Consider the following 25,632-nt stretch of genomic DNA (forward strand, 5'->3'; position numbering starts at 1 on the left):
GGGACAGATTTGCAGCCCTTCATAATGGTTGCTTCTTATCTTCCAAGTGAGCCAGAAATAGATGGGTCCCTCGAGCTCTAACCTAGCCACTCTCTTCAGTGGTTTTTTCTCTGGTCCCAGCTCGTCTTTCCACGCACACTTGTGGACGCAGCAGCCACCTGTGCACACACATGCGGACACTCCTGTGCCTACACTGCTTGATGCACACAGGCGTATATGTATATCCGCCTTCCTAGCTGCACACATATAGGCACCCAGGTTCTGGGGTTTTAGGGCATCCAATAAATAAATGTCTTTTTTTTCCCTCTTACCTGTGCTCAGAATCATTTAGGATGTGGATATGGGATGTCAGGTGGAGAAAAAAAATGTCTGTTTTGTGACTGACTGGAGGATGTGACATCTGCGTGTGGAGAGTGGGCTTGCAACACTTTACCTTAGAATTAAACTTACCCATCAAAAGCATAGGAAGAGCTCGAGATCTTCCAGCCAGCTTAGATGGGAATGCTTGCTTGCTTCCTGTGGGCAGGTTGGCGCCCAAAGATAAAGGGGCTGAGGTGAGTGTGCTTGGGTCCACCTTTTAAACCCTCCAGTGGGGTAGCTGAAGAATGTGAAAGGGCTGCTGAGAGAGGTTGAGAGTGTTACCCCAGTGATACCTCTTCATGTGGACACACACACGCAGAGATCATTCTTACCTCAGGCCGTGGGTGCGTGGAGAATTGGATATTGGGAGCCAAGCAATCAGAAAACCAGAGAGCATGAGAAACGAAGGCCAAGTGAGAAAGGGAGTGAGAGTGAGGGGTCGGGACCCAGGCAGCTGGGGGTCTGCAGCAGCGCCTTCACCTGCATCGGGGTGAGTCTGGAGCCAGCATTGGAGCAGACAGGTGACAAATAGGATGGACAAAAGACTTGAATGGAAAAAAATGGGGGAAATGCTGAGAAGAACATAAAGCTGCCAGAGAAAGTGTATTTAAGGAATATTGAATTCTTTTATTTATTTACTCCATGATCCAGAAAAGAATCTGCAACAGCCAAATTTGTACGTTAATAATAGGCATTAGAATATGTACTTTGAGAGAGAATGTAGGAATGTGGGTATAAGAGCTGTATCAAAATAACATAAAGCTAGATTTCTGTATTTGAAAGAGCATAAGAGATAGCATTCCAGGGTTATTAGGGGGCCCCGACTACCAGTCATAACTCGGAATAGGGCTCATAGGCCTCAAAATGAGCATGGGATGGAATTTGAGCTCCCTACCCCCACTTGCCCTAAATGAAGAATATTGCCTTGTTTCAGAATAAGCCTTGGGGTTTAAGAAAGAGCCCTGGGGTTCAAGATTTTTTCATCATGTACCTTGATGTTTTATTTTTCAGTTTGAGGTGGTCCCAAGGATCTGACACTTGGGGGGGGGGGAGGAATAGATAATTATTATAATAGCTAACATATATTGAACATTCACTATGGGCCACACACTGTCTAGAGTGCTTTGAGTGTACCAATTCATTTAATCCTCTTAGCAGCCCTATGAGGTATATGCACCTTTAATATCTCTATTTTATAGATGAGGAAACAGATGCAGAGTGGCTTAGCAATTTGCCCAGAATTGTAAGCAGCAGAGCTGGAATGCAAATCCAGGTGGGGTCTGAACAACTAATGGTGCAGAAAAGAGGAGTGTGGAATCGACTCAGCCCAGTCTTGGATCTTTCCCGTGTGAAAGGAGCAGAACCCTCATCAGCCTAGTTTTGAATTCAGATCCTGGATTTGGCGTCTGCATTTAGCTGGGCCTTCAGGAAGAGTTATCTGCCTTAACCAAGCAGGCCAAGTGTGTCTCCTGCTGCCAGACCACGACGTAGAATTTCTAGGCAAAGGCAGGGACGTTGGTCTGTCTGGAAACCCTCAGAATGTGTGTAGGTTGCTCCACAGATTTCTGGGTGGGTGTACAAGTACTTTCTGGTCTCTACTGAAGTGGGGAGGGGACTAAGGGCCAGAAACAAGAGGTCTAGGGGAGATGTAGAACCCAAGAGACTCAGCACTATGATGTCCTGCCGGACATGTTTATTGAGCTCCTACTACGTGCCCTATCTTGCCTTACTTTTCTTGGTGTGTTACTCTATGCAGATACCCATTACCAGGTTCCTAGGAATTCCGTGCCTTTGTGGGGTCAGGTAGGCACTTGCATAGCTGTTCTTCCACCTTCCTTGCCTGGTATCTAGCAGGCCAGACTGCAGGGCCCCCACTGGTACATGGCTGTGTTTGTTCAATAACGCTTGGAAGCACAAGTGAGCTCTGTATTACCGCCCTTTCGCTGGGGTGTCTGGAGGGCCAAGAAGCTCCTAGTTGTAGCCCTACAGAGCCACAGGGACTGAACCAAAGCATCAGCCATCAGCTTTGTTCCTCAAGCCTCTAGAGAAAAACTTTGATTTCATGGGGATGATTATTTTTATTCTTGCCCACTCAAGGATGAAGCCCAAGAAACAAGGGGTTGCCCCTTTCAGAAGTATCACAATGGGTCACCTCCAGCCAAACCCACTGTTTTTTGTTATTTGTTATTTCTGGGTTTGGTTGAGCCTCTCTTGGAAACCATTACTATACAACTTACTTAAAAGAAAGAGTGGAGGGATTGGGCATAAGAGACTCAGACAGAGGGGGGAGTAGGTGGGGGGCTTGGGACAGAGAGGCTGGAAGTAATGTGTTGTCAGAGAAAGTACAGGAAGAACACATTAAAGTCACAATCTGATTTAAATCGGTTCCATTTTGTAGTGACATTTTTAATCTTCTGCAAAGTTTGACTTTTCGCCAAGCCTGGAGAATTGGAACTTTGGAAGAAGGTTTCAGAAAAAGACACAACACACACACACACACACACACACACACACAAACACACACACACACACAGAAAGGGGGAGGGAGAGAAAGGGGAGGGAAACTTTTATCCTAAAGTCATTGTAAATCCAAAGCAGGGTTTTATCCTCCACAGTTAAATGAGAAAGAAAAAAAAAATCAAGAATACCAACATTTGAGGTACAAAGACTGTCATGGGCCAGTGGAAGTTCGCAAAATTATATGTAAATGACCAGAGTTTTTACTATGGTGGCCCTGTGCTTTCCCAAAGCTAATCCCAAAGAGAAAATCTACTTAGCAAAAGAAAGTTTTGTCTAATTTGGTTAACAGTTGAGAAGTGACAAAAATGCTGAATATATTAATAATTTATATTTCCAGGGTAACACTATATCTTTAATGCTTCACTGCCAAAGGGAATTCAGATTGGCTTAATGCTCAGAGAAAAAAAGGCTGAAAGGCCTTCCTTCATATTCTGTATCCAGCGCTGATAAAAATGGGTGTAAGACATGTATTCCAATAATAGGCACCATGCATTCTCCCATTTCTGCATAATTTGTTTTCATCCCATATTGCTAAATATATATTTGTTACCCAGTGGCCTCCTGATCTTACACTGACTTTCATGCTCCAACTATATCATTTCATAAGGGAGGAGATACTTGTGTGCATCTCATATTTTATAGATAAGTATTGTAGTGACATATAGTGCGTGTAAGGGCAAGAACCCCTTACTTGAAAGACTTTTTCTAAAGTTTATAGATTCTCCCTGCCCCCAAAACATACACATTTAAGATTTAAGTTTCACTTTATGGACAACATAATGAAGTGGCTTTGTGTGTGTGTGTGTTGCGTGTGTGTTGTGTGTGTGTGTGTGTATGTGTGTGGTTTTTTTGGTCCTGTCTCTGTAATCAAGTTTGATGGTTTATAAATTGTGGGCCATCTTACTCTATGACCTCAGTAAACAGTCTAGGTCAGAGCTCCCTTAAGCCCTGTCCACAGAAATGGAATAAGTTAATTTATTGCACTCCAGCTAACCTGAGCGATGACAAATAATTTAGTTCAGCTAAATGGCCTCAGGAAACAGGAAAATCTGCTACATAATTTTGAGTTATTTATTTAAAGGGCATCAAAGGGAATGGGAACAAAAAGAAAAGACAGAAACAAAGAAAAAAAAATCAATGAAGGAAAAATTTTAAATTCTCACAAAGACAACTTTAACGGGTTGGTTACCTTGTTCATTTTACCAGTTAACATAAAACAACAGTGAGGCTTATTTTGCTCTCTGGGTCCTAGAAAAACCTGATTTCAGTTTGCTATTTTTAAATGTATTGCTCTTTTGTGGGTAAGACAGATTGAATTGTCGTTGAAAACTACCAGCCCCTTCTATTTGTTAATATGGTGTATCACGTTGGTTGATTTGCGTATATTGAAGAATCCTTGCATTCCTGGAATAAACCCCACTTGATCATGGTGTATGATCCTTTTAATGTGCTGTTGGATTCTGTTTGCTAGTATTTTGTTGAGGATTTTTGCATCTATGTTCATCAGTGATATTGTCCTGTAGTTTTCTTTCTTTGTGACATCCTTGTCTGGTTTTGGTATCAGGGTGATGGTGGCCTCGTAGAATGAGTTGGGGAGTGTTCCTCCCTCTGCAATATTTTGGAAGAGTTTGAGAAGAATAGGTGTTAGCTCTTCTCTTGCACTGCTGGTGGGAATGTAAGTTGATACAGCCACTATGGAGAACAGTATGGAGGTTCCTTAAAAAACTAAAAATAGAACTACCATGCGACCCAGCAATCCCACTACTGGGCATATACCCTGAGAAAACCATAATTCAAAAAGAGTCATGTACCAAAATGTTCATTGCAGCTCTATTTACAATAGCCAGGACATGGAAGCAACCTAAGTGTCCATCATTGGATGAACGGATAAAGAAGATGTGGCACATATATACAATGGAATATTACTCAGCCATAAAAAGAAACGAAATTGAGTTATTTGTAGTGAGGTGGATGGAGTTAGTCTGTCATACAGTGTGAAGTAAGTCAGAAAGACAAAAACAAATACAGTATGCTAACACATATATATGGAATCTAAGGAAAAAAAAAGTCATGAAGAACCTAGTGGTAAGACGGGAATAAAGACACAGACCTACTGAAGAATGGACTTGAGGATATGGGGAGGGGGAAAGGTAAGCTGTGACAAAGTGAGAGAGTGGCATGGACATATATACACTACCAAACATAAAATGGATAGCTAGTGGGAAGCAACCACATAGCACAGGGAGATCAGCTCGGTGCTTTGTGACCACCTAGAGGGGTGGGATAGGGAGGGTGGGAGGGAGGGAGACGCAAGAGGGAAGAGATATGGGGACATATGTATATGTATAACTGATTAACTTTGTTATAAAGCAGAAACTAACACACCATTATAAAGCAATTATACTCCAATAAAGATGTTAAAAAAAAAAAAAACTACAAGCCCCTTACAGATCACTAGCCAAGTCTTCCCTAGACCCCAAAACGTTCCTATGTTCTGGGTGGAGCGAGAAGGTTAAAATCCCCCTCCCCCAGGAAAAGGTGGAGAAGCCTTTCTCAGCAGGCCCAAGAACCCAGCGTCTCAACACCGCACCAGTGGCCGGATGTGGGTGTGGGCAGAGGAAACAATCCTTTAGGGGAGCGCGTCTCCCAGCCCGGTCGCTGCTGGCCTCTCACCAGGTTGCCCAGCGGCCCTGAAGCTGAGCTGTTTTGTGCGCCAAAGGCACCTCCAGCTTCCTGAACCCTTCGGTGCCGACGAGTAGTTGTCATTCGAAGATAAACTTCATCGTATGTTGTTTCTAAGCCACACTCGGAAGCTACCTCCTCTACATACTTTTTACCAGACAGGTTGAGGCCGTAAACCTAGTCACGCATCCCGATGGTCTGAGTTTCGGCGCGCTCCAGACCAGCGGGCATGTGGTGCGCGCGCGTCCGGGGCCTCGTCCCGGGTTAGGGAAGGGCGCCCAGGTCGGAACTGGCGAAAGTCCGCCAAAGCCAGCTTGGGGAGGGTCCTTCGATTTGTATTTTCTGAGAGCTGAGCGCCCTGTTCCTCGAGTCTGCCCTTCCCCGAGGCAAATGCCCAAGGCGCGCCCGAGGCAGGTGCGGGTCTGGAGCCCCGGGGGAAACGCGAATCCAGCCTGGAAGCGACCCCTCCACTTAGCCTCCCCGCCTCCTCAGACACCGCAGCGACCGCCCCCTTCCCCACCCAGACTACTGAGGGCCGTCACCTTGGCCCCTATCAGCCTGGCGCCCGAGACACCTCGGAGGGGGTGGGTTTTGGAAGAGCAGAAGGTAACAAGAAATCCGTCTGTCTGGGACCTTCAGAAAACGTTTATTGCCAGGGGGAGATCCTTCAGAAGACTCTTTCGCTTTTGGCCTTCCCCCACCCAGCTCTTTTCTTGGCACCGTATTTACACTTGTACAATATACAGTATTTCTCCCAGGCAGCGCCCGAAGCGCAAAGAAATCTGCGGGCGAGTCGGCGTCAGAGCACCGCGGGGTGCTGGGGCGTGTGCAGGTTAAGGGCGTTGGGGTGGGCGTGGCCGATCAGGTTGAGGTAATGCCGGTCCAGGCCCTGCACGGGCGTCAGGAAGGGGCTGTGCTGCTGCGCGGGGCTCGGAAGCGGCACGGGCGCGCTGGGCAGGTAGGGCAGCGCCGGGCTGCGGGCCGCGCCGTGTGGCCAGGGGAAGGACCCCGGGGCCGCGCCCTGCGGGAACACGGACGCCTCACCAGGGCTGTGGCCTGCGAACTCGGGCCCCGCTGGGTGCAGCTGATAAGAGAAATCCGGCTCCGGGAGCGAACCCAGCGGCTGGAAGGCGGGCTCGGCGCCCAAGCGGGCCTTGGACTGCAAGAAGGCGAGGATGCGCGCGTACTTGGTGTCCTTGGTCTCCATCCTCTCCACGGTGGTGAGGTAATGCACCAGGTTCTTCATGCACTCGTGGTAGCCGTAGTGGAAGTAGTTGGCAAACTCCGCTAGCAGTTCTGCTGGAGGGGCGAGAAAAACCGTAGAAAGAAAAAAACCGTGAGCGCCCTTTCCGACCGGGAGCGCGAGGCGGGGGCCAAGCACCTCCCATCACGTTTCCTGGCCGGAGTTCCCGATGGACGCCCGCCCTCTCCTCTTGTTACTCTGGAGACTGGAAAAACGCCAGCTAGCGACTTCCTTTTCCTTAAGAGTCTGACCCCACCCTCCCCACCTGAGAGGAGGCCGCGGAACCTGTATCCCCAGACACCTGTGCTCCAGTCCCCGTAGCTTTCACAGGAGCCCGCTCCCACCTCCACCCCGCCCCCGCCCCGGCAGCATCCAGAGAGCGAGAGACCTCTCGCGAGCGCCGCTTCACTCCCACTCCCGCCCCCAGGTCTCTGTGTGGCGCGCGGTCCCCGTCCAGGTTCCCCTTTGCGCAACCCGCGCCCACCTTTTTCCCTTCCCCGGGGAAAATCAGCGGAGTGCAGGGCTCTCAGGTACTGAACGGTCATCTCGAGGATCTCCGCCTTCTCCAGCTTCCCGGAACTCTGCAAAAGGAGGAAGGGCTCCTCGAAGCGGCCCAGCGGGTGCCGGCCAACCCGGGCAGGCTGGGTGCAAGGTTTTATCCGGAGAGGACCAGCGAGTGGGGCGGTGCTGTGGATCTGCGCGAGGGCCGCCCGGGGCTCACTCAGCGCTCAGGCACCCGGGAAGGGAGCCCACACGTGTAAGGCCCTCTCCGGCTCCAGACTCCCGGCATCGCTGCCGAGAGTGGCGGCAGAGGATCCCCAGCGCCAGCACCGTTTTCTCGGCCGCCGACGTTACCTGCTTCGCCAGGGCCATGGGCACCGTCTTGCCCAGCTCGTTCAAACAGCGGTTAATCCGGTCTCTCCTCCGCTTTTCTATCACTTTGTGGGAAACGGGGGTTCTCTGCGAACAGAGGTTTGTACGTTTAGGATGGCTTTGCCCAGAGAGTCGTGAAAGGCACGGCTGGCACAACTGTCTCCCAGCCCTCAACGCTGCCCAGGGACTCGCCTCAGGCCCCTGTCCCTCCACAGTGGGTCACATGAGCTCTGCCTTCTCACACCCGCGCTGGTGCGCTCCCCTTCCAACGTCCGCTGGGCCACACCGCCGTGCTGAGCACCAGGGCAATGGGGAGGTGGCCGCCAGCCTCTAGGCATGGGCTCCTCCCTGACTGAGGAGTCCCTTCTCTCTATCCTCCTCCCCTTCCCAAACCACTCAGGATTCCTCTCCAGGAGAAGTCCCGTGTGATAATGTCCCTGCCCGTCGGTCCAGCCAGGTGGTGCTGCGGGCGTCAGACGCCCCCACCCTGTTGGCGCAAGAGCCATCTGGGCTCAGCCGACTCACTTTGCGTTCCTTGAGCTTGCCTGACATTCTGGTCAGTACGCGCCCTCGGGAGAGGCGGTGGCGCGAGGCACCCGTCCACTTTTCGCCTCGTGTGCCTCCTCGAGTGTCCCAGGTAGACTGCAGCCTCCCAACTACCAGGGGCTGCCTTATAAAGCGGTCATCCAGGGCTCCAAGTGCATTCACGACTTGAATTGTTCCATAGGATTAGGGAAGCTGCGTTTGGGGGATGCATGCATTCAAGATCAGTTTTTTTTTAAAGTTAAGAAAAAAAAATTAGCAGCCGAGGGGGGCGAGCTGGGGGCAGATCAGCTTTGTTAATCCACGTGGCCCTTCAAAGGACACGTGACCGGCGGGGGAATAACATTAGCATGGCAACAGCCGGGGCGGGAAGGAGGCGGTAAACCTGCGCCGGCGGACGAGCGAGCGCAGGGGCGCAGCGGCCGCGGGCGCCGGGGGGCGAGGACTCTCACAAAACAGTGTCGCCTCCTTTAGTCCCACCGCTGAGTCTCACACGATTGCCTGTTTACAAATCCCAGCAAGCCCGCAGTCCCAGCGCCGAGTGCGTTTTAAAGCCTGTCCAGAGTCATTAAAGTAATTAAGTAAGCCTTTAATAGGCTGTTCCGCCGGGTTCAAGGGAGAGCTCTTGGAGACGGAGGCGCCCCGTTTGTTCCCAGGCTTTTCTCACACGACTTGGTGACACGTCCATCTCCCCCCTTTTTGTTTACACCGCTTTATTTGTCCGGACATCCCGGCAGGTGTGGGGCTGCGGCGGGCACAAGAGGCTCCCGCCTCGCCTTGCCCCTCCCGCAGGTCTTTGGCACGCGACGCTCCCCCCTACTCCCTGACCACATCGCCGCCTTTCTTTTCTCCCCCCCTCGGGCTCTCTCTTCGCGGGGGGAAGAGGCTCAATTTGTAGCCTATTATCCTATACGGAAAATGTCCATTGAAAAGTATGAATAGTTTCATTGGGCTAAATTTTAATAATGCCAGAGGGTGGGGGGAGGAAAGACAGGCAGGCGTGTGTGTGAGAGTGTGTGTGCGTGTGTGTGTGTGTGTGTGAGGGGGGTGGTGGGAGGATTGGGGGGCAACACGGAGAAGAGTGGGCTGAGAAGAAAAGGGGGAATGCAGCTGGCCCAGGCGAGCATTATGCGACGTCACCTGCGAGAGGGGGCGCCTACAGACCCCTATTCATTTGCCTAATTTTGGTCAATTTAACAAACTTCAGGAGAAATTATTGTGGCTTTGTCAGAGAGGGTGAAGCCTTCTGATCGAATTAACAGCATGTTTTGATCCGGTAAATGTCATTAGAAAGGGAGAAACAATCGCGCTTAGAGGGCTCTAAGTAATGCGCCCAAGTGGAGACGCCAAAGCGCACGGCTCACAAAGGGAGCAAGTAGCTGCCACAGGGAACTTTTGTACCCGCCCATCGCCCAAGTTTTGACACAAAAAGGCATTATTTCATACTTGAATACGTTTAATCCAACGATTGTCTATTTTCTGCAAACATATTTTCACAGCATTGTTAACTTTTTATGTCTCCCTTTCGCGGGCGCCTTAAAGTTTGGGGGCGGGAGAGCGCAGACACTTTGGGCATCAATATTTGTCACTGAAAAGGGCTCCGTGAAGTTAGGGAGGTTGATCTCTTTTTTATGGTTTTAGAGAGCGAATATATCGGGGGAGGAGGAGGGAGGGAAGGCACGAACCGAAAGGAGGGAGGAAATTTGCTGGACTGGCGCGAGGGGCAGGAGGGGGGCGGCGACGGCTGGGAGCTCTGCTCCGCCTGCGCCTCTGCGGGCAGCCGGGCCCAGCAGCCGGGGGCCTCCTCCCCGACCGCCAGGCCTGGCTCGCACTTGCTGCGCCGGAACCCGCGCTCTGGGGGCTCCAGGCTTGCGGGCTGTGCGTGGGGGCCAGGTTTCTTGTAGATGGAAACTGTAAAAATGCTTTTCGTTCTATGACCTGCTCCGGAGCCGCTGAGCTCTCACCTTTTTCTAACCTGTTCCATTTGAGAGCAACCGAGACCTCTTCTGACACAACTTTCCCTCCCTTTCTGCTCCCCACCTCGCCTAAACTCTCTCTCCTCTGCTGGACTACGGCAGGGCCCGGGCTCTCTCTTTGGGTGTCGTCAGTCCTTGGCAGAGGTGGCTAGGGGGGAGCCCTGCTCTCCAGTGGCACCTAGGGGGCTCCTAGGGCGCAGAGGCGGGCCTGGCGGGCCGGGCCTCGGGGAAGCGAGCGACCCACCTGCTGCAGTCTGGGAGGTGTGGGGCTCGGTCCGCACCACGCACCCCTAGGGTGTCCCTCTCCGTCTTACTCTCAGTCTCCTCTCGACGTTTCTTTTCTACTTCACGCCAGATTGGACACGACCCGCACCCTCCCGCAGGTTGCTCTGCCAGCCGCCGGTGCCCTCTCAGAGGTTGTCGATTTCAGTATATTCACTCGCACACAAGGGGATTAAACACGAACCCTTATCATCCGAATTAACTAACGTGAATGGGTAAAAGGGAGCGCGCACACTTCTCACCCCCATCCCCTCTTTAAGCCCGCGGACTAGGAGTTGATCCTCTTACTGCTGGTGTTAACCGCCAGCTGCAGGCACCTTCTACGGGCCAAACTTCATTCTGTGCAAGCTGTTTAATTTCCCGTGTTTGCTTGGGAGCTGGGCTCCAGAACTTGCCCAGGGCTGCAAGTCCCCTCATATGGCTTGGGGGGGGGGGCCCAAATGAAGGTGGGTAGGTGAGTGGAAGTGGGGTGGAGGGGTGGCCATCCTCACCAGGTCCTCTGGGTCTGCAGCCCTTTCTGGAAGGCTGGGAAAGCCTCTTCCCGTTCAGGTGAGGGGAAGGGTGTGTTTTATTTTTGTCTTCCTGGCAGGAAGGCTTGAATCACGCTGCCAGAAAGGGGGGTGCTGGGACCCTCACAGTCATCTTCCCTTTAATCCTCCTTCCCAGGATGGTGATAAAGTGTTCCCTGATGGCGACCTAGTTTCCACTCAAAATGAGAGCAGAATAATGAAGAACTATGGTCCCTGGAGCCAAACAGTCGTTCAAATTCCAGCTCCACCACCTACCAGCTGGGTGAGACTTCGGGCTATTCACTGAATCTTGCCGTGCCTCAGTTTCCTCTTCTGTAAATTGGAGATAATTACTGTATTTACCAGGTCACAAGGTGGCCACTGGGATGAAGGAAGTAAATATAGGCAGAGCACCTAAAAGAAGGCTTACCTACTCAATTAATGGTTTTACTTTGCCTGGAAATCAATTCTGCAGCGGTTCTCACATAGTGGTGTTTTGTGGGGTTTGTACTGTTGTGTGATATTTTCATTCATTTCATAGTTTCTCTCATCGCTGAGAAAGCTTCACTCTCCGTAAAAAAGCCCCAGTATTTGGCCTGAGGTTTGTTAAATCGACCAAAATTAGGCAAATGATGGGGGCCTTTAGACGCTCCCTCTCACAGGTGATATCACCCAGTGCTTGGTGGCCAGCAGTGTCTCCCACGGTGTGCGAGGCTGAAAAAAGGCTCCAAGTTCAGAAGCCCCTCAACTCAACAGCATGACCATTTCAAGTGATTCAAACATTAGCATCAAAATCAAAGGAAAGCTAGGAAGGAAGACTACTTAGAAATTAGACGATGCTAATTCAATAGTAGTCTGTACTTAGACTCCTGGTGTCTGAAGACCTTTGTTGGAGAATACAGCAATCATAAGCAGAAAATGTTTATGATTGTTAATATTGTTATTTTTACTTTAAAAATTTTTTTTTTTAGCTACATAGATTTGACATACAGCTTCCAAACACTGAGAAGTGGATTCTTTTGTGTTTCTTTCCAACTCTAGAAACTGAAGGTTTATGGGCTTGGGAAGGGGAAGGGGCAATGAATGGAAAGAAAAAAAATCTAGTGGGTATTTGGTAATTTCAGCCAAATTGCTCTAAGATGAAGTGTTCTGCGTGATTTCAAATCTCTCCCTCTTCCTCCCATCTTAATACACAGACCTTTTAGATTCATTAGTGGGACTGGGGATTTTATCAAGTGGGGAAACGTGAGGAGTCTTGTCAGAGAGTGGAGAAAACACAGCGGTGGCTGACTCTTCTGTACTTCTTTTTTTCATTATTTTTTAATTTTTTTAATAATCAAAGGTGTTATTTTTTTTTAACTTTGGGTTTATTTATTTATTTATTTATGGCTGTGTTGGGTCTTCGTTTCTGTGCGAGGGCTTTCTCTAGTTGCGGCAAGTGGGGGCCACTCTTCATCGCGGTACGCGGGCCTCTCATTATCGCGGCCTCTCTTGTTGCGGAGCACAGGCTCCAGACGCACAGCCTCAGTAGTTGTGGCTCACGGGCCTAGTTGCTCTGCGGCATGTGGGATCTTCCCAGACCAGGGCTCGAACCCATGTCCCCTGCATTGGCAGGCGGATTCTCAACCACTGCGCCACCAGGGAAGCCTTCTCCCGTACTTCTGAAGTACCAGGAGGTCAAGGCACAAAGAGAACCCACGTTGGGCTCTATTTCTGAAGCGAATAGGATCCCAAAATGTGGGGCTGTTGGATGCTTCCTCTGAAAGAAGCCCAGAAGAGCATCAAGTCCGACACCCATTTTCCCACCGAAGAATCTGAGGTGCCACGAGGGGAACTGGGAATGACAATGGCGCACAGCAAGCCGCTGTCTCAAGTGTTTGTTGATTTGCTGTGTGACCTCCAGGGCCAACGGGCTCAGTTTACTCCTCTGTTACTGCAAGGAGAGTCCCAGCAGGGACGCTGTGGTTCAGGACTGGCAGACATTCTGTAGGACGCCTGCTGTCTTTGGCTGGTGTGAGCGCCGTCAGAGGCATCCACTGTGTCCTTGGGCCTCTGTCCACGTGCTCCTGCTTCTCCCAAGTCCAGCGATGCCAGCACGTTGTGGGCACTGATGTGAGCCAGAGGCTGGGAACACCACTCAGAAAAGGACGTGGCTCAGGGGCGTGTCCTCTCATAAAGAAGAAAAGGTCTGTGCTTGTTTCAGACCCCGATACAGAAGCCTCGACACAGCAGTCCCTCGGTGCCCAGTCACCCCCAGTGCCTATCCTAGAAGCCGTGTGGCACACGTCCTATTGGGTGGGTGACTTCTCTGGACTCTTCCTTGCTCAGCACCCCAAATTCTTCTGCTCCCTCTGATCACCAGTAGTATTCTCAGCTCAACAAGGACGTCAGCAGGAAGTGTGTCAGGAGACGGTGCTTGTCAGAGCAGCCAGGTGACGGTGGGGGGGATGTCTCCAGCCTTGACACACACTGAAGGGGTTGGCCTTTATCTAAACCACAAATCTGAAAGGAGACCAGAGACTTGGGAAAACTGTATCCATAATAGAATGATTCCCCAGATTTTGGTCTGTATCTCCTTTGTTCTTGTCTCTGATGCAGTTTAGTTCTTTGCCTTCTAACTCTATTTTTAGATCTAGTACCTGAGTTTTTGCTGAATGAGGTAGCAGCTCTGAAACCACGGTGAGGCACCAGCCCCACTGTCTATCCAATGGCTCAGATGCCTTCAGTTTCTCTCTCCTTACGGGAAGTCCTGAAACATTACATATATGCCTCTAGAATCAGATGCCTTCTGAAGTTGGCTGTATTTTGTTTTCAGTAAAAAGGAAGTTCTTTTTACTTAATCACTTGCTACTCAAATGTGGTCCTCAGACCAGCAGCGTAGTAGTCACCTGGGAGTTCATGAGAGATGCAGAACCTCAGGCTCCTCCCCTGACCTAACAGAATCAGAATCTGCATTTGAACCAGATCCCCAGTTGATTCCTGTGCACTTCAAAGTTCGTGAAGCACCACTTTAGCTGAAGTTGGAGGCCACGATTTGGTATTTAACAGCTGAAGGCTACCAGTTGGCAAGTGCCAGGTAGGAATGGGTAGCCTAGAAAGACAACAGCAAAGGTGGAGGGGACTTTCAGGCTGTCCTAAGTGGAAATAATTAAGTGTACAGGTTGAAAGGCTTCCTGTGAACAAGAGGGGCTTTGTAGCACTGCTTGTTCAAATATTCTATGGGGGGGCTTCCCTGGTGGCGCAGTGGTTAAGAATCTGCCTGCCAATGCAGGGGACACGGGTTCGAGCCCTGGTCTGGGAAGATCCCACATGCCGCGGAGCAACCAAGCCCGTGAGCCACAACTACTGAGCTTGCGCGTCTGGAGCTTGTGCTCCGCAATGGGAGAGGCCACGACAGTGAGAGGCCCGCGCACCGCGATGAAGAGAGGCCCCCGCTCGCCGCAGCTGGAGAAAGCCCTCGCACAGAAACGAAGACCCAACACAGCCAAATATAAATAAATAAATAAATGAATAAATAAATTTATTAAAAAAAATATATTCTATGGGGTGTTTGCGATATTTTCCTTAGTACTGCCTCCTGTGTGCAGTGTTTTATTTCCTGCATGTCTCTCCAGAATTTGCAAGTAGTAGATGCTCAATGTAGTTTTGATGAATGAAGGAAAACTGGAAGAGGGGCTTCAGGGATTATTTTGGCAATCTGTCACAGGGCCCCATAGGGTCATATTTTACCATTTATTTTTGGACTTTTACAAGAACTAACTAGGGGAAGCGTAGATATAACTGTTGAGTGAGAACACTTAGGGAGGTTGCATGATAGATGAAGGAGTTGTTTTCCATAGTTTGACATTAACATCACTTAGAAAATAGGTTACAGATATTGTGAACCGTGTTGATTCTGGGCTTCAATTTTTCTAGGCAACTGGCTTTTCTTTTGGGGCTGATCAAATTCCAGCTTTTTGCTCTGTATTAACTTGAGCAACATCCAGAAGTCATCATGGGGAGCTTCAGCTTAGAGTACTGAGGGGAGTTCTTTCTACAGCTTAAAGATTTCATCTGCTTTACAGGGCGACTTTGCACACAAAATTAGAGGTATATATTGCTGACAATAAGAAATTATTGTAAGTTGCAGTAAATAACACAGAACTTGGGGAGAAGATTCAGGAGGAGGAGAAAATTACAGGAGTGTTAAAAGATTCCATCGTATGGGCAGCAACCAAGTAGCAGTAGTCTGTCAGACACTCCATCTGTTCATGTGGGTGACACCCCGGACCCAGCCTTCTCTCTCTGCCTTCCTCATTCATCCACCAGCAGAATTCAGCACTGGACTGTGTGCCGGGCGCTGTGCAGGGCAACACTGGAATCACTGAGAACAAACAGAGAACTTTTGGAGAGCCTATACGTTCTCACAAGTGAAAGGAAGACCCTGACGAAGGGGAAAGTTCTTGAGGGCAGACCCCAACCCTAATTTACCTGTTTGTTCGTCCATTTCCCTAAATTTTCACCTGACTGCTAGCAGTTTCCATTCACTTTGTTTCTTTACACTAATCGTACCAATTAGACATTAATTCGAGGAGTTATAAATGCCCACCTTTTAAAACATCATTGCCTCTGAGGGCATTAAGGGTCTCTCATTAGTGTGAATTGATATAACTGGATTTTGATCCTCTCTAACACCAAACTAAAGAAGGCTGTCAAGAAACAAGTTTTGAATGAGAAGGAGGTAATTTAGGAAGAGCTGGTGTATTCAATATTAGTTTCCTGTGGCTGCTATAACAAATTAACATAAACTTTGGAGAAATTTATTCTCTCACAGTCTGGAGGTCAGAAGTCTGAAATGAGTAGTACTGGGCCGAAATCAAGGTGAGAGCAGGGCCACACTCCCTCTGGAGGGGCTAGAGGAGAATCTGTTTCTTACCTTTTCAGCTTCATGGCTGCCCGCATTCCTTGGCTTGTGGTCACATTACTCCAGTCCCCACCTCTGTGGTCACATCGATGTCTCCTCTTCTCTCTGTCCAATCTCCCTTTGCTCCTCTCTTATAAGGATACCTATGGTTGCATTTAGGGCCTACCTGGATAATCTCCCCATCTCAAAACACTTAATTTAATCAAATCTGCAAAGTCCTTTTTTTGGCCTTTATAAGGTAACATTCATAGGTTCCAGGAGTTAGGACACGGGTGTCTTTTGGAGGCCAAAGCCTCCTGTACCGGGTCAAGTACCACAGTAGGAGCTGAGATAGCGTCTGTGCACTGATGCTCTGAGAACAGGGGCAAAGGCGTGGGCAAGAGGAAGTGGGGGAGAAGATAAAGAGAATCATGTTCTGTTTCCAAACATGGCAGAACTATCCCTCTCTTCTTCCTTCCTGTTTCCCCTTCTCCCTGTTCATCCTTTCTTATCCCTCATGCATCACAACACCCCTTGCTCCCAGGCCTCAAGTTTGAAGCTGCTGTGATATATTTATGCTGCATTATGAGTTAGATCCTCTTTAGTTTACTATACTCCAACCCTCATTACTACTTACGCAGACATGTACACGCACACAGTGGCTTTGTCTAAAAATTATATAATTAAGACCCAATCTTTTCCCCACTCTTCTCCAACATCCCTCTTCTTCTAGTTGGCCACTGTTTTTTTGAAAATGCCATGCTCATGCTCATTAAAGAGATCTGGATATAAATTCTAACTCTGCTTACAAAGCGGTCTTGGGCAAGTTGCTGTGCCTCAGTTTCTGCATCTGTAAAGCAGAGATGATGGTACCTACCTCCTAGGCCTATTGAGATGAGTCAGTGAAGGAATGTTTGTGAAGTTCCTGGCATAATATTCAGACCATAGGAGGTGTACTGGGGCTGAGATTCTCATGCGTTTATCTGGTTGAGCACCTGGTCTAATTCTGAAACAGTGCTGGGCCCTCATATTACAATGGGAAATAGAACCCAATTGCTGCCTTTCAGGAGTTTATCAAGTGAGACAGACACAGGAAGGGAATCAGATATAAGCTGGCAGGAGTGGGGTGATGGTAGGAGAAAATCAGGGAGGACTGCCTGGAGGAGATGATGCGTGAACTGAGTCCCGAAATGTGAGTGCATTAGTTTCCTAGGGCTGCCTTAGCAAAATACCACAGACCTGGTAGCTTAAAACAATGGAAGTTTATTTTCTCCCAGTTTTAGAGGCTAGAAGTCCAAAATCAAGCTATCAGCAGAGCCACGTGCCCTCTGAAGGCTCTAGGGGAGATTTCCTTCCTTGTCTTCTCCAGTTTTGGTGGCCTAGGCACTTCTCAGTTTGTGGCAGCATGATTCCAATCTCTGCCTCCGTCTTCACATGGCTGTCTTTGTGTCTCTCCTCCTCTTTTTATAAGGACATTTCTCATTGGAGTTAGGGCCCACCTGAATAATTCAGGACGGTCTCATCTTGAGACCCTTAATCACATGTGCAAAGACCCGTTTCCCAAATAAGGTCACATTGACAAGTTCCACGTGGATGTATCTTTTGGGAGATCATCATCCAACCCACTACAGTGAGTAAGAGGTAGCCAAGTGAAGACAGGTGGGAGGTAAAGGGAGGCTCTCAGGAAAGGGATTGGCACAAGGAAGGGCATGAGGGCATGAAATGGCTTTCTGGTTTTGAGGAACCACAACATAGTCTCACTAGATCATGAACTGTGAGGAGGAGTGTGGTAGAGGATGAGTGGCGAGGCAGTCATGGGTTGGGGGGCGGACCTGGTACCCAGGAGTTTAACTTATTTATATCACAGTGGTTCAGGTAAAGATGCTGAAGTCCTGCATAAGGGTTAGGGACAAACTGGACATGTTTGAGAGATAAAATCCGCAGAGCTTGGGGAAGGATTAAACATGGTGGGAGAAGAATAGGGAAGAGCATTGCTGGATTTCTGGTTTGGGAATTGACTATGTGGTGACACCATTAATTGAGGTTAGCAATAAGGAGGAATATAAGGTCGTTTGTTGCGGGGGGGTATGTATATGGGGGCAAGGGATGTAGGAGAAGATGATTAATTTAATTTTGGGCATATCAATTTTAAAGTTCATATGGACACATCCTAAGTGGATGCCCAGAGACAGCTGAGATAGGAAACTGAAGGTCAGAAATAAAAAGGGTGCATTGGCCTGCAGAGACTGACAGACAATGGCCATGGATGAAATCACTTAAGAAGAGCTTAAAGGAGAAAGGCAGGGGGCCAAGGACAGAGTCCTGAGGGAAGCTGATGGGCAAGGAGTGGGTGAAGGACATCAACCGGGAAGGGGTCATCAGAAGGGAAGGAGGAGAACTCAGAGGCTCCTGGGATTCCTAGGAGCAAAGGTGCAGATGGTTCAAGGAGGAGATGCTCGCCAGGATCTGACGTAGGAGAGATGCAGGAAATGTCTACAGGACTCAAAAGGTCCACTGGGATTGAGCATGGAGGTCATCATCAAACTCTGCAAGCTTCTGAAGAGTGGTAGAAACAGAAAGGGAGAGCAGACTCTCTTTCTTTGACCTCAGCTTTGAGGATATGAGTGCTTTCTTGCATGATGAATTCAGACTGCATGTTAGAAAAGACAGTCCTCCTAGGAAACCACCAGCTGGAGTTAAATGAAGTGTATCTTGTAACATAGATCTGCCAACGGCCCGGGCCACTGGTGCCTTGCAGGGGGGCAGTGGCAGTGCTGTCCTGCTCTTCTTTCTCATAGGCTAGTAATACTAAAGGTCAACACATAAACAGCATCCCTTACCTCTCAGGCACTGAACTCTTCCCAGCTCTCAGTGTTTTGCAGATCTTTGCTCATTTAATCCCCACAACAATAAGATGAGTATTATGTTTATTTTACATATAAGAAAATCAAGGCTTGGGGAATTCAAGGACACTAGCCTCAAGGCACATAACCATGAGGTGGTAGAGCTGGATACAAACAAGCTGATCCAACTCCACCAGTGCCCTTTCCCGCAGGATGCCTGACCTTGCTGTAGCCTTGATCCCACTGAGATTAGAAGTCATGGGAGAGACTTCTCAGCCAAAAGACTCTACCCACTTTCCAATGACCAAATGTAGCTGCTGCTTCACAAAGCAGGGGAGCAAGTCTCAGTATGCCCAGTGGTCTCCCTCTCAGAGCTCCTAAAGGTACAATATACCCATAAGTCATCAGGTATTTGAATTCAACTCTTTCTCATTTTTGCTCTCCACATTCCTAATACTCCAGTTATATAACAATGGCTTCCAGACTCTTACACATCAGAAGCCTTTGGACAACACACATTCCTGGGTCCCATTACAGACTCATTAAAAAAAACCTTTGTGAAAAAAAAAAAACAAAAACAAAAAACCTTTGTGGATGTGGTCCTCGAATCTGTATCTTTATAAAAACGAAAAACCAACAAACTCAGGTAATTTGATGCACTGGTTCACTGGTCCACAGTCTGGTTGTTATTAGACACCATTGCTGTACAGTGGCTTGTCAATAATGTGAAGTTATGTTGTGGTTATCTGTTGATATTGGATTTTGGCAGGTGGATAGGATGGTGAGCATAGGTTTTTGGGGGGTTTTTTGTTTTTTGTTTTTTAATTTTTTTTTGGCTGCATTGGGTCTTCGTTGCTGCACGTGGGCTTTCTCTAGTTGCGGCTAGCGGGGGGCTACTCTTCATTGCGATGCGCGGGCTTCTCATTGCGGGGGCTTCTCTTGTTGCAGAGCACTGGCTCTAGGTGCGCAGGCTTCAGTAGTTGTGGCATTCGGGCTCAGTAGTTGTGGCTCACGGGCTGTAGAGTGCAGGCTCAGTAGTTGTGGCGCACGGGTTTAGTTGCTCCACGGCATGTGGGATCTTCCCGGACCAGGGCTCGAACCGGTGTCCCCTGCATTGGCAGGCAGATTCTCAACCACCGCGCCACCAGGGAAGCCTCGAGCATAGGTTTTTAAAAATTTTTTATGTCATGGGTTCTGATCTATTTATTAATAAGACAATCTGTGGCCTATTTGTATTAGGACAGCTTAACTCCCTTACCTTCTGATTGGCTCAAGAGTACAGTCTGTGGATTCAGTTTAAAGCTTGCCTGGTTCTCAAGGCTCATTCTGAGAAAAATGAAAGATATTAGCATTACAGATCTGGGAGCAGAGTGACCTAGTATGGAAGTTCTTCAGAATTTGGGCAGATTTGGATGGATCAAGGGTTGTTTGGTGCCCTCTAGTGGTTGGAACTTTTCAACAACTTCTGAGACAAGGGCTAACCCACTTCAGCGGCTGCCTTAAAAAGAAACTGGGTTCAGCCTTCCACTTGCTGTTTGAAAATCAGCTGTGTCTTGCCAGAGCACCTCACCTCTCTGGCTGCAGTATTTTAATAAACAAATTGGAAGATCGGACAAAAATATCAGGGAACAGGGAGTCAGCACGTCCAGAGGGCTGCCCAGGAGACCAGTCATACGTGACATCCAGGCAAGAGGGCCCAGCTGTGACAGCCCCGCCATGCCACACAAGGCTGTCTCCACTGGCGTGTGAGTTCTCTGGGCCTGGAGCCTTGGCTTATTCATCTGTGTGTCCCTAACATCTGGCGCAGTGCCTGGCATGGAGAAAGTGCCCAGTAAACATTTGTTGGAACGAAGGAGGGCAAAGGAAGGAAGGTAGGATGTGGACTAGCTTATACTTGTTCAGAGATGGCAGGTAAAGGTTAAGTCCTGGGAAGTGGGGCTTAGTGCTGCAGCCCCTCACTCACAAACCTGACCAAGAGGGGGTCACACAGCTGCTGTGGGTCTCACACTGCCCCCCCTGAGGATGAGTGAACACCTGGGTTCTGACACCCAAGGCTTGGAACCTTCCTGAATTCTTTGACTCCCAAGGTAAGCAGGTTCCTTCTGCCTGCAAGAGTGGGGCAGGGATCAGTGTAACAGGGTTTCTGTGAAGTGCAGGTTATAGGAGGTGAGTTCTCCTGTACAGGGCCGTTTATTCCTTCCCTGCCCATACCCACTTGAGGGTTTTGGCACAGTAAATGGAAAGAACTCTGGTTGCCAGGAGACCTGGTCCTGATTCTCTTATGTTTGACCTTGATAAGTTCCTCCCCTTGTGGTTTCCTTTCCTGCCAAGTGGGAGACTCTCCAGGGATGGCGGTGGTCATAGCCAGGGTCTTTTCTGCTACAGCAGGCTCCTTGTATATGTCTGCAGTTGATGGGACCCCCAGCATGCCTGGAAAAAACCACTGGGGGAACGATACACACAAAAGAAGGAAAGTTAAAAAAGTGTAGGGATATGGGAATGGCATTCAAAGAGAAGCAGACGAAGCAGAGAGAAAAAGGAAAATAAAGAAGAAAATAAACCTGTGATTAGCAGACTTCATAAGTTCATTCCACAAATATTTACCAAACACCTGTTTTTAACTGGTGTGATGGTTAATTTTATGTGTTAACTTGGCTAGGCCATGGTACCCAGATATTAGGTCACACACCAGGCTAGATGTTGCTGTGAAGTTATTTTTTATGAGATTAACATTAACTCAGTAGACTTTGAGTAAAGCAGATTATCCTCCATAATGTGAGTGGGCCTTGTCCAGTCAGTTGAAGGCTTTGAGAGAAAAAAACCTGAGGTCCCCTAACGAAGGGGAAAGTCTGCCCCCAGACTGCCTTTGGATGCGAGTTGCAACATCACCTCTTCCCTGGGTCTCAAGTCTGCTGGCCCACCCTGCAGATTTTGGACTTGTCAGCCACCATGATTGCTTTAACTAATTCCTTAAAAAAAACTGTCTCTGTCTTCCTCTCTCCAACTTTCTGTCTATTTCATACACACACACACACACACACACACACACACACACACACACACACACACACACACACCCCCTACTGATTCTGTCTCTCTGGAGAACCCTGACTAATATACCTGGTATTGTATTAACTGCTGGATAGAGTTGTAAACAGACCCGAGAGACTCGGCCATCTATGTCTCTTGCACTAAGAGGTAAAAGGTTTGATGGTAGATGGTGGATGGTGGATGGTGGACAGTGGAGACACAGAGGAGGGGTGTTGGAGAAAGGACCGTGAGGAAGACCCAGGTTTGCGCTGCACCTTGGATGATGAGTAGTGCTGGCTAGAGGGCCGAGTGTAGGGATGGTTCAGGCGGAGGGAGTTGAGTGAGGAGGGTGTGGAGGTGTGAGAGAGCTGATGGGGAGGTGTGCAAGGCCCGAGAAATCTCCTCTCACGCCCTCCCCTTCGGCCAACGTCTACTTTTCTCTGTTTGGTTGTCACTTCCTCAGGGCAGCCCTTCTGGCTTTCCTATTTGGTTGAAACCCCCTAATATGTGGCCCCATAGGATCATGTGCTTGTGACACATAATCATGTAGTTATTTAACACTTATTTGAGTGATTATTCAATAAATAATCTGTAATCTGAGTGTAAAACAGATTGGAGGAGCTTGCTACAGGTGACAGGCAAAACAGTTAGGAGGCTATTGCTGAAACCCATGGAAGAAGTTATGGGCTGGCAGTGGTGGTGGCTATGGGGATGTTGGGAGTGGACAGACTAGAGAGATGTCAGGGGGCAGGGTCTGTCCCCTTCAGGGTTATAGCCCATCTCTTTCTTGTTTATCAGTATTTCCCCAGAACTTAGTGTGGTGTCTGGCACACAGTAGGTACTCAATCATGCTGGCTAAAGGATGAAGGAGTGCCAAATAGGTACGCTGCCTGGCACACAGTGGAAGCTTCAGGAGTATCTGTCTACACAGGTGGATGAATTTATTGCATCTCTAGTGTCGTATCTTAACCAAGAGTTGTAGCTGCTGGAACATTGCTTTGAGTGTTGGATGTCATACTGCCTTCTGTTTCCTGCAGTCAGTTCTAAGACTGTCTCATGAGCCACCAGATTGCATGGACACAAAGGGGTGTCATTCTGTTCATTAAAGGTTTGGGAGATTCCTCGTTTCCCTTCCTACTAAACAGGCCGATTCTCTCTAGGAATGTGGCCAAGAGTATGCCTTTCCTCGGATGTGGTCCTGCAGCTCGTCTGGTCTGTGGTATGTGCCAGGAATGGTGCTAGGTGCTGTACACACATTATTTTATTTAATACTTGTAATTCTTCGAAGTGTTACGATCTTCATTACCTAGAGGAGGAAACTTAAGACCAGAGGGCTAATGACTTTGTCATGGTCACCGACGGGTAAATGGTAGAGAGGGGAAGGGCGTCCTGCAGGCTTGACCCTCCTCTCTGTACTAGTGGGTCTCAGCCCGGGCTGCCCGGCAGAATCCCCTGGGGTGCCTTGATCTTGCTGCCCGGGCGATTACATCAGCACCTCTGGGGGCAGGGGCCAGGCTTCAGTATCTTTCAAAGCTTCCAGGTGTTTGCAGTGGGAGTGCCAAGGTTGGGCAGAACTGCTCGTCAGCCTCTCCCGGGGTATTGCCCCTTCTCCAGATTCCTGCTGCATCTCTCCGCATGCGTGTCCCAAACTCGGGATGTTCAAAACAGCACTCTGCCCTCTCTCCCCAAATTCACACCTCCTCTCAAAGCCTCGATTTAGAATTCCTTCGCTGACGGAACACAAATCCTGAATCTCCTTTTACTTTTGCTTTTCTCTTACTCCATCCCACGGTCACTGAGTCCAGCTGATTCCCTCTGGACACCTCTCCAGCCCGTCCACCCTTGGTACCCTCGCAGCCGCCACCATTGCCACCCAGTTTCTCTCATGGGCTTTGGCGACAGCTAACCTTTTGCCTGCCACCAGCAAGCTCCTCCAATCCACTCTATATATATTGTTGCTGGATTAATCTTTCTAAAATGCTAAAAAGACTTCAGTTGCTTCCTGTTGGCTTTAAAAAAAGTATCCCAGCTCCTCAATATGTCATATCTTGCTCTAAGATACTGGTCTTCTCCTGCTTTGTTATTTTAAGCAGCCGACAGTCCTGTATTAAAGTGCTTGTAGCTTTTCCTCAAGCACTAAGCACCCTCACGTCGACCTGCCTCTGCACAGGCAGTTTCTTATGCTTACAACGCCCCTCTTTTCCTGGGTGAATCCAGTGTATCCTTCCCCACCCTGTTCAGAGATACCCTCTTCTAGGAGCCTCCCTAGATTACGTCTGCCCCAGACTGGTTTAGGTACTCTTTCTGTGTGTCACAATTGTAGCACTTTATGTTGTATTTTCCTATTTGGTTGTCTGTCTGCCCCACTAGATTGAGAGGCCCTTAAGGTTAGGCTTTATCTTACTCATATTTGAACCCCCAGCTCCAAGCGCATTGCCCAGCATGGCGCAGTCACTCAACACGTGTTTGCCGGGTGAGATTATACAAAGCCTGGACCCTGACACCAGGCTTCCAGAACATAATGCCAGAGAGTCTGATGTGGGCGGTATGTAGGATGGTTTGGGAAAAGGAAAAAAAAAAAGGGCAGGGAACCATCAGAAAAGAGTCTAGTATCCTGGGTGAGAGGCTGCAAGCCTAGAATAAGAGCTTTGGATACAAAAACAAGGAGGAAGTAGTGATTCTAAGAGAAGCAAGAAAGGGAAATCAAAACTTGTGATCACATATTATTTTTTGGTAAAGGCAGGGACATTTTTAGAGAACGTCCTGCATTCATTCAATAAACAACTACACACAACATGATATCAGGGGAATATGTTTATAGATTCATGAACTATTTTTAGTTAAGAGTTAAAGTTCTATACCTGAAGCTTCAGTGACACTGCTGGAAAAGGTATTTATTATACCGTGGCAAACATGATCTCCTATATTTGGGGAAATCTCCACATTATGAATTCTCCACCAAAGGCAGAAACGAGAATTCAGTGTCCCAGTTTCCCTTGAAGTCAGGGCACAGGAATTGACCTAGACTGTGCCAGTCAGACTTTGTTCCTGGCTGTGTGGCCCCTGGACTAATTCTCTGTCTGTCCTGGAACTACTGTAAGCTACCTAATATCCTTTTCTGTTTAAACACTGTAGTGAATTCAGCTGTTTGCATTAAAAACCTTGACTGATAAGACTGCTAACATATGATAAAGTCTAAGATGTTTAGAAGAATGGTGTGATCAAAACTGAAAACAGGGCTTCCCTGGTGGCACAGTGGTTGGGAATCTGCCTGCCAATGCAGGGGACATGGGTTTGAGCCCTGGTCCGGGAAGATCCCACATGCTGCGGAGCACCTAAGCCCGTGCGCCACAGCTACTGAGCCTGTGCTCTAGAGCCCGCGAGCCACAGTTACTGAAGCCTGCATGCCACAACTACTGAAGCCTGCGCACCTAGAGCCCGTGCTCTGCAACAAGAGAAGCCCCCGCAATGAGAAGCCCACGCACTGCAACGAAGAGTAGCCCCCGCTCACCACAACTAGGGAAAGCCCGCGTGCAGCAACGAAGACCCAACGCAGCCAAAAATAAAATAAATAAAAATAAATAAATTTATATTAAAAAAAAACCCCTGAAAACAAAGGGCAGGCTCTAGTGTAACAAACAAATACAAATAAAAAGAAAGTAGAGAGCTCATTCTTAATATCAGACAAGATGGAATTCAGGCCAAAAAAACCCCCTATTGAGTAAGGGCACTTTATAATGCTAATAGGTGTAATTACAAGAAGATATAATAGTAATGGGGATTTGTGCACTGGATAACATGGCAACTCCGTTCATAAAGTAGAAATTACAAGCAATATAAGAAGTCTACATTTACTACTACTAGTCCCCACAATTAAGTAAGGCAAATC

At 48.6% G+C, this 25,632-nt stretch overlaps 1 protein-coding gene and 1 long non-coding RNA gene across 2 annotated transcripts in view; one reads left to right on the top strand and one right to left on the bottom strand.

The window, feature by feature from the left end:
* LOC309651810 overlaps positions 1 to 25,632 on the top strand; it is a 143,080-nt gene that overhangs the window by 21,357 nt on the left and 96,091 nt on the right. The gene's annotated exons all lie outside the window — the stretch shown is intronic.
* Positions 1,647 to 7,894, bottom strand: HELT (helt bHLH transcription factor; the record flags this gene model as incomplete). Its single annotated transcript, XM_082444420.1, has 3 exons — positions 1,647 to 6,861; positions 7,290 to 7,386; positions 7,661 to 7,894. Coding segments are annotated over 3 exons (831 nt in total), but the record flags the coding sequence as incomplete, so codon positions are not given.

Source organism: Balaenoptera physalus (genome assembly GCF_965194825.1).
Source record: "Balaenoptera physalus genome assembly, chromosome: 21".
Taxonomy (NCBI): domain Eukaryota; kingdom Metazoa; phylum Chordata; class Mammalia; order Artiodactyla; family Balaenopteridae; genus Balaenoptera; species Balaenoptera physalus.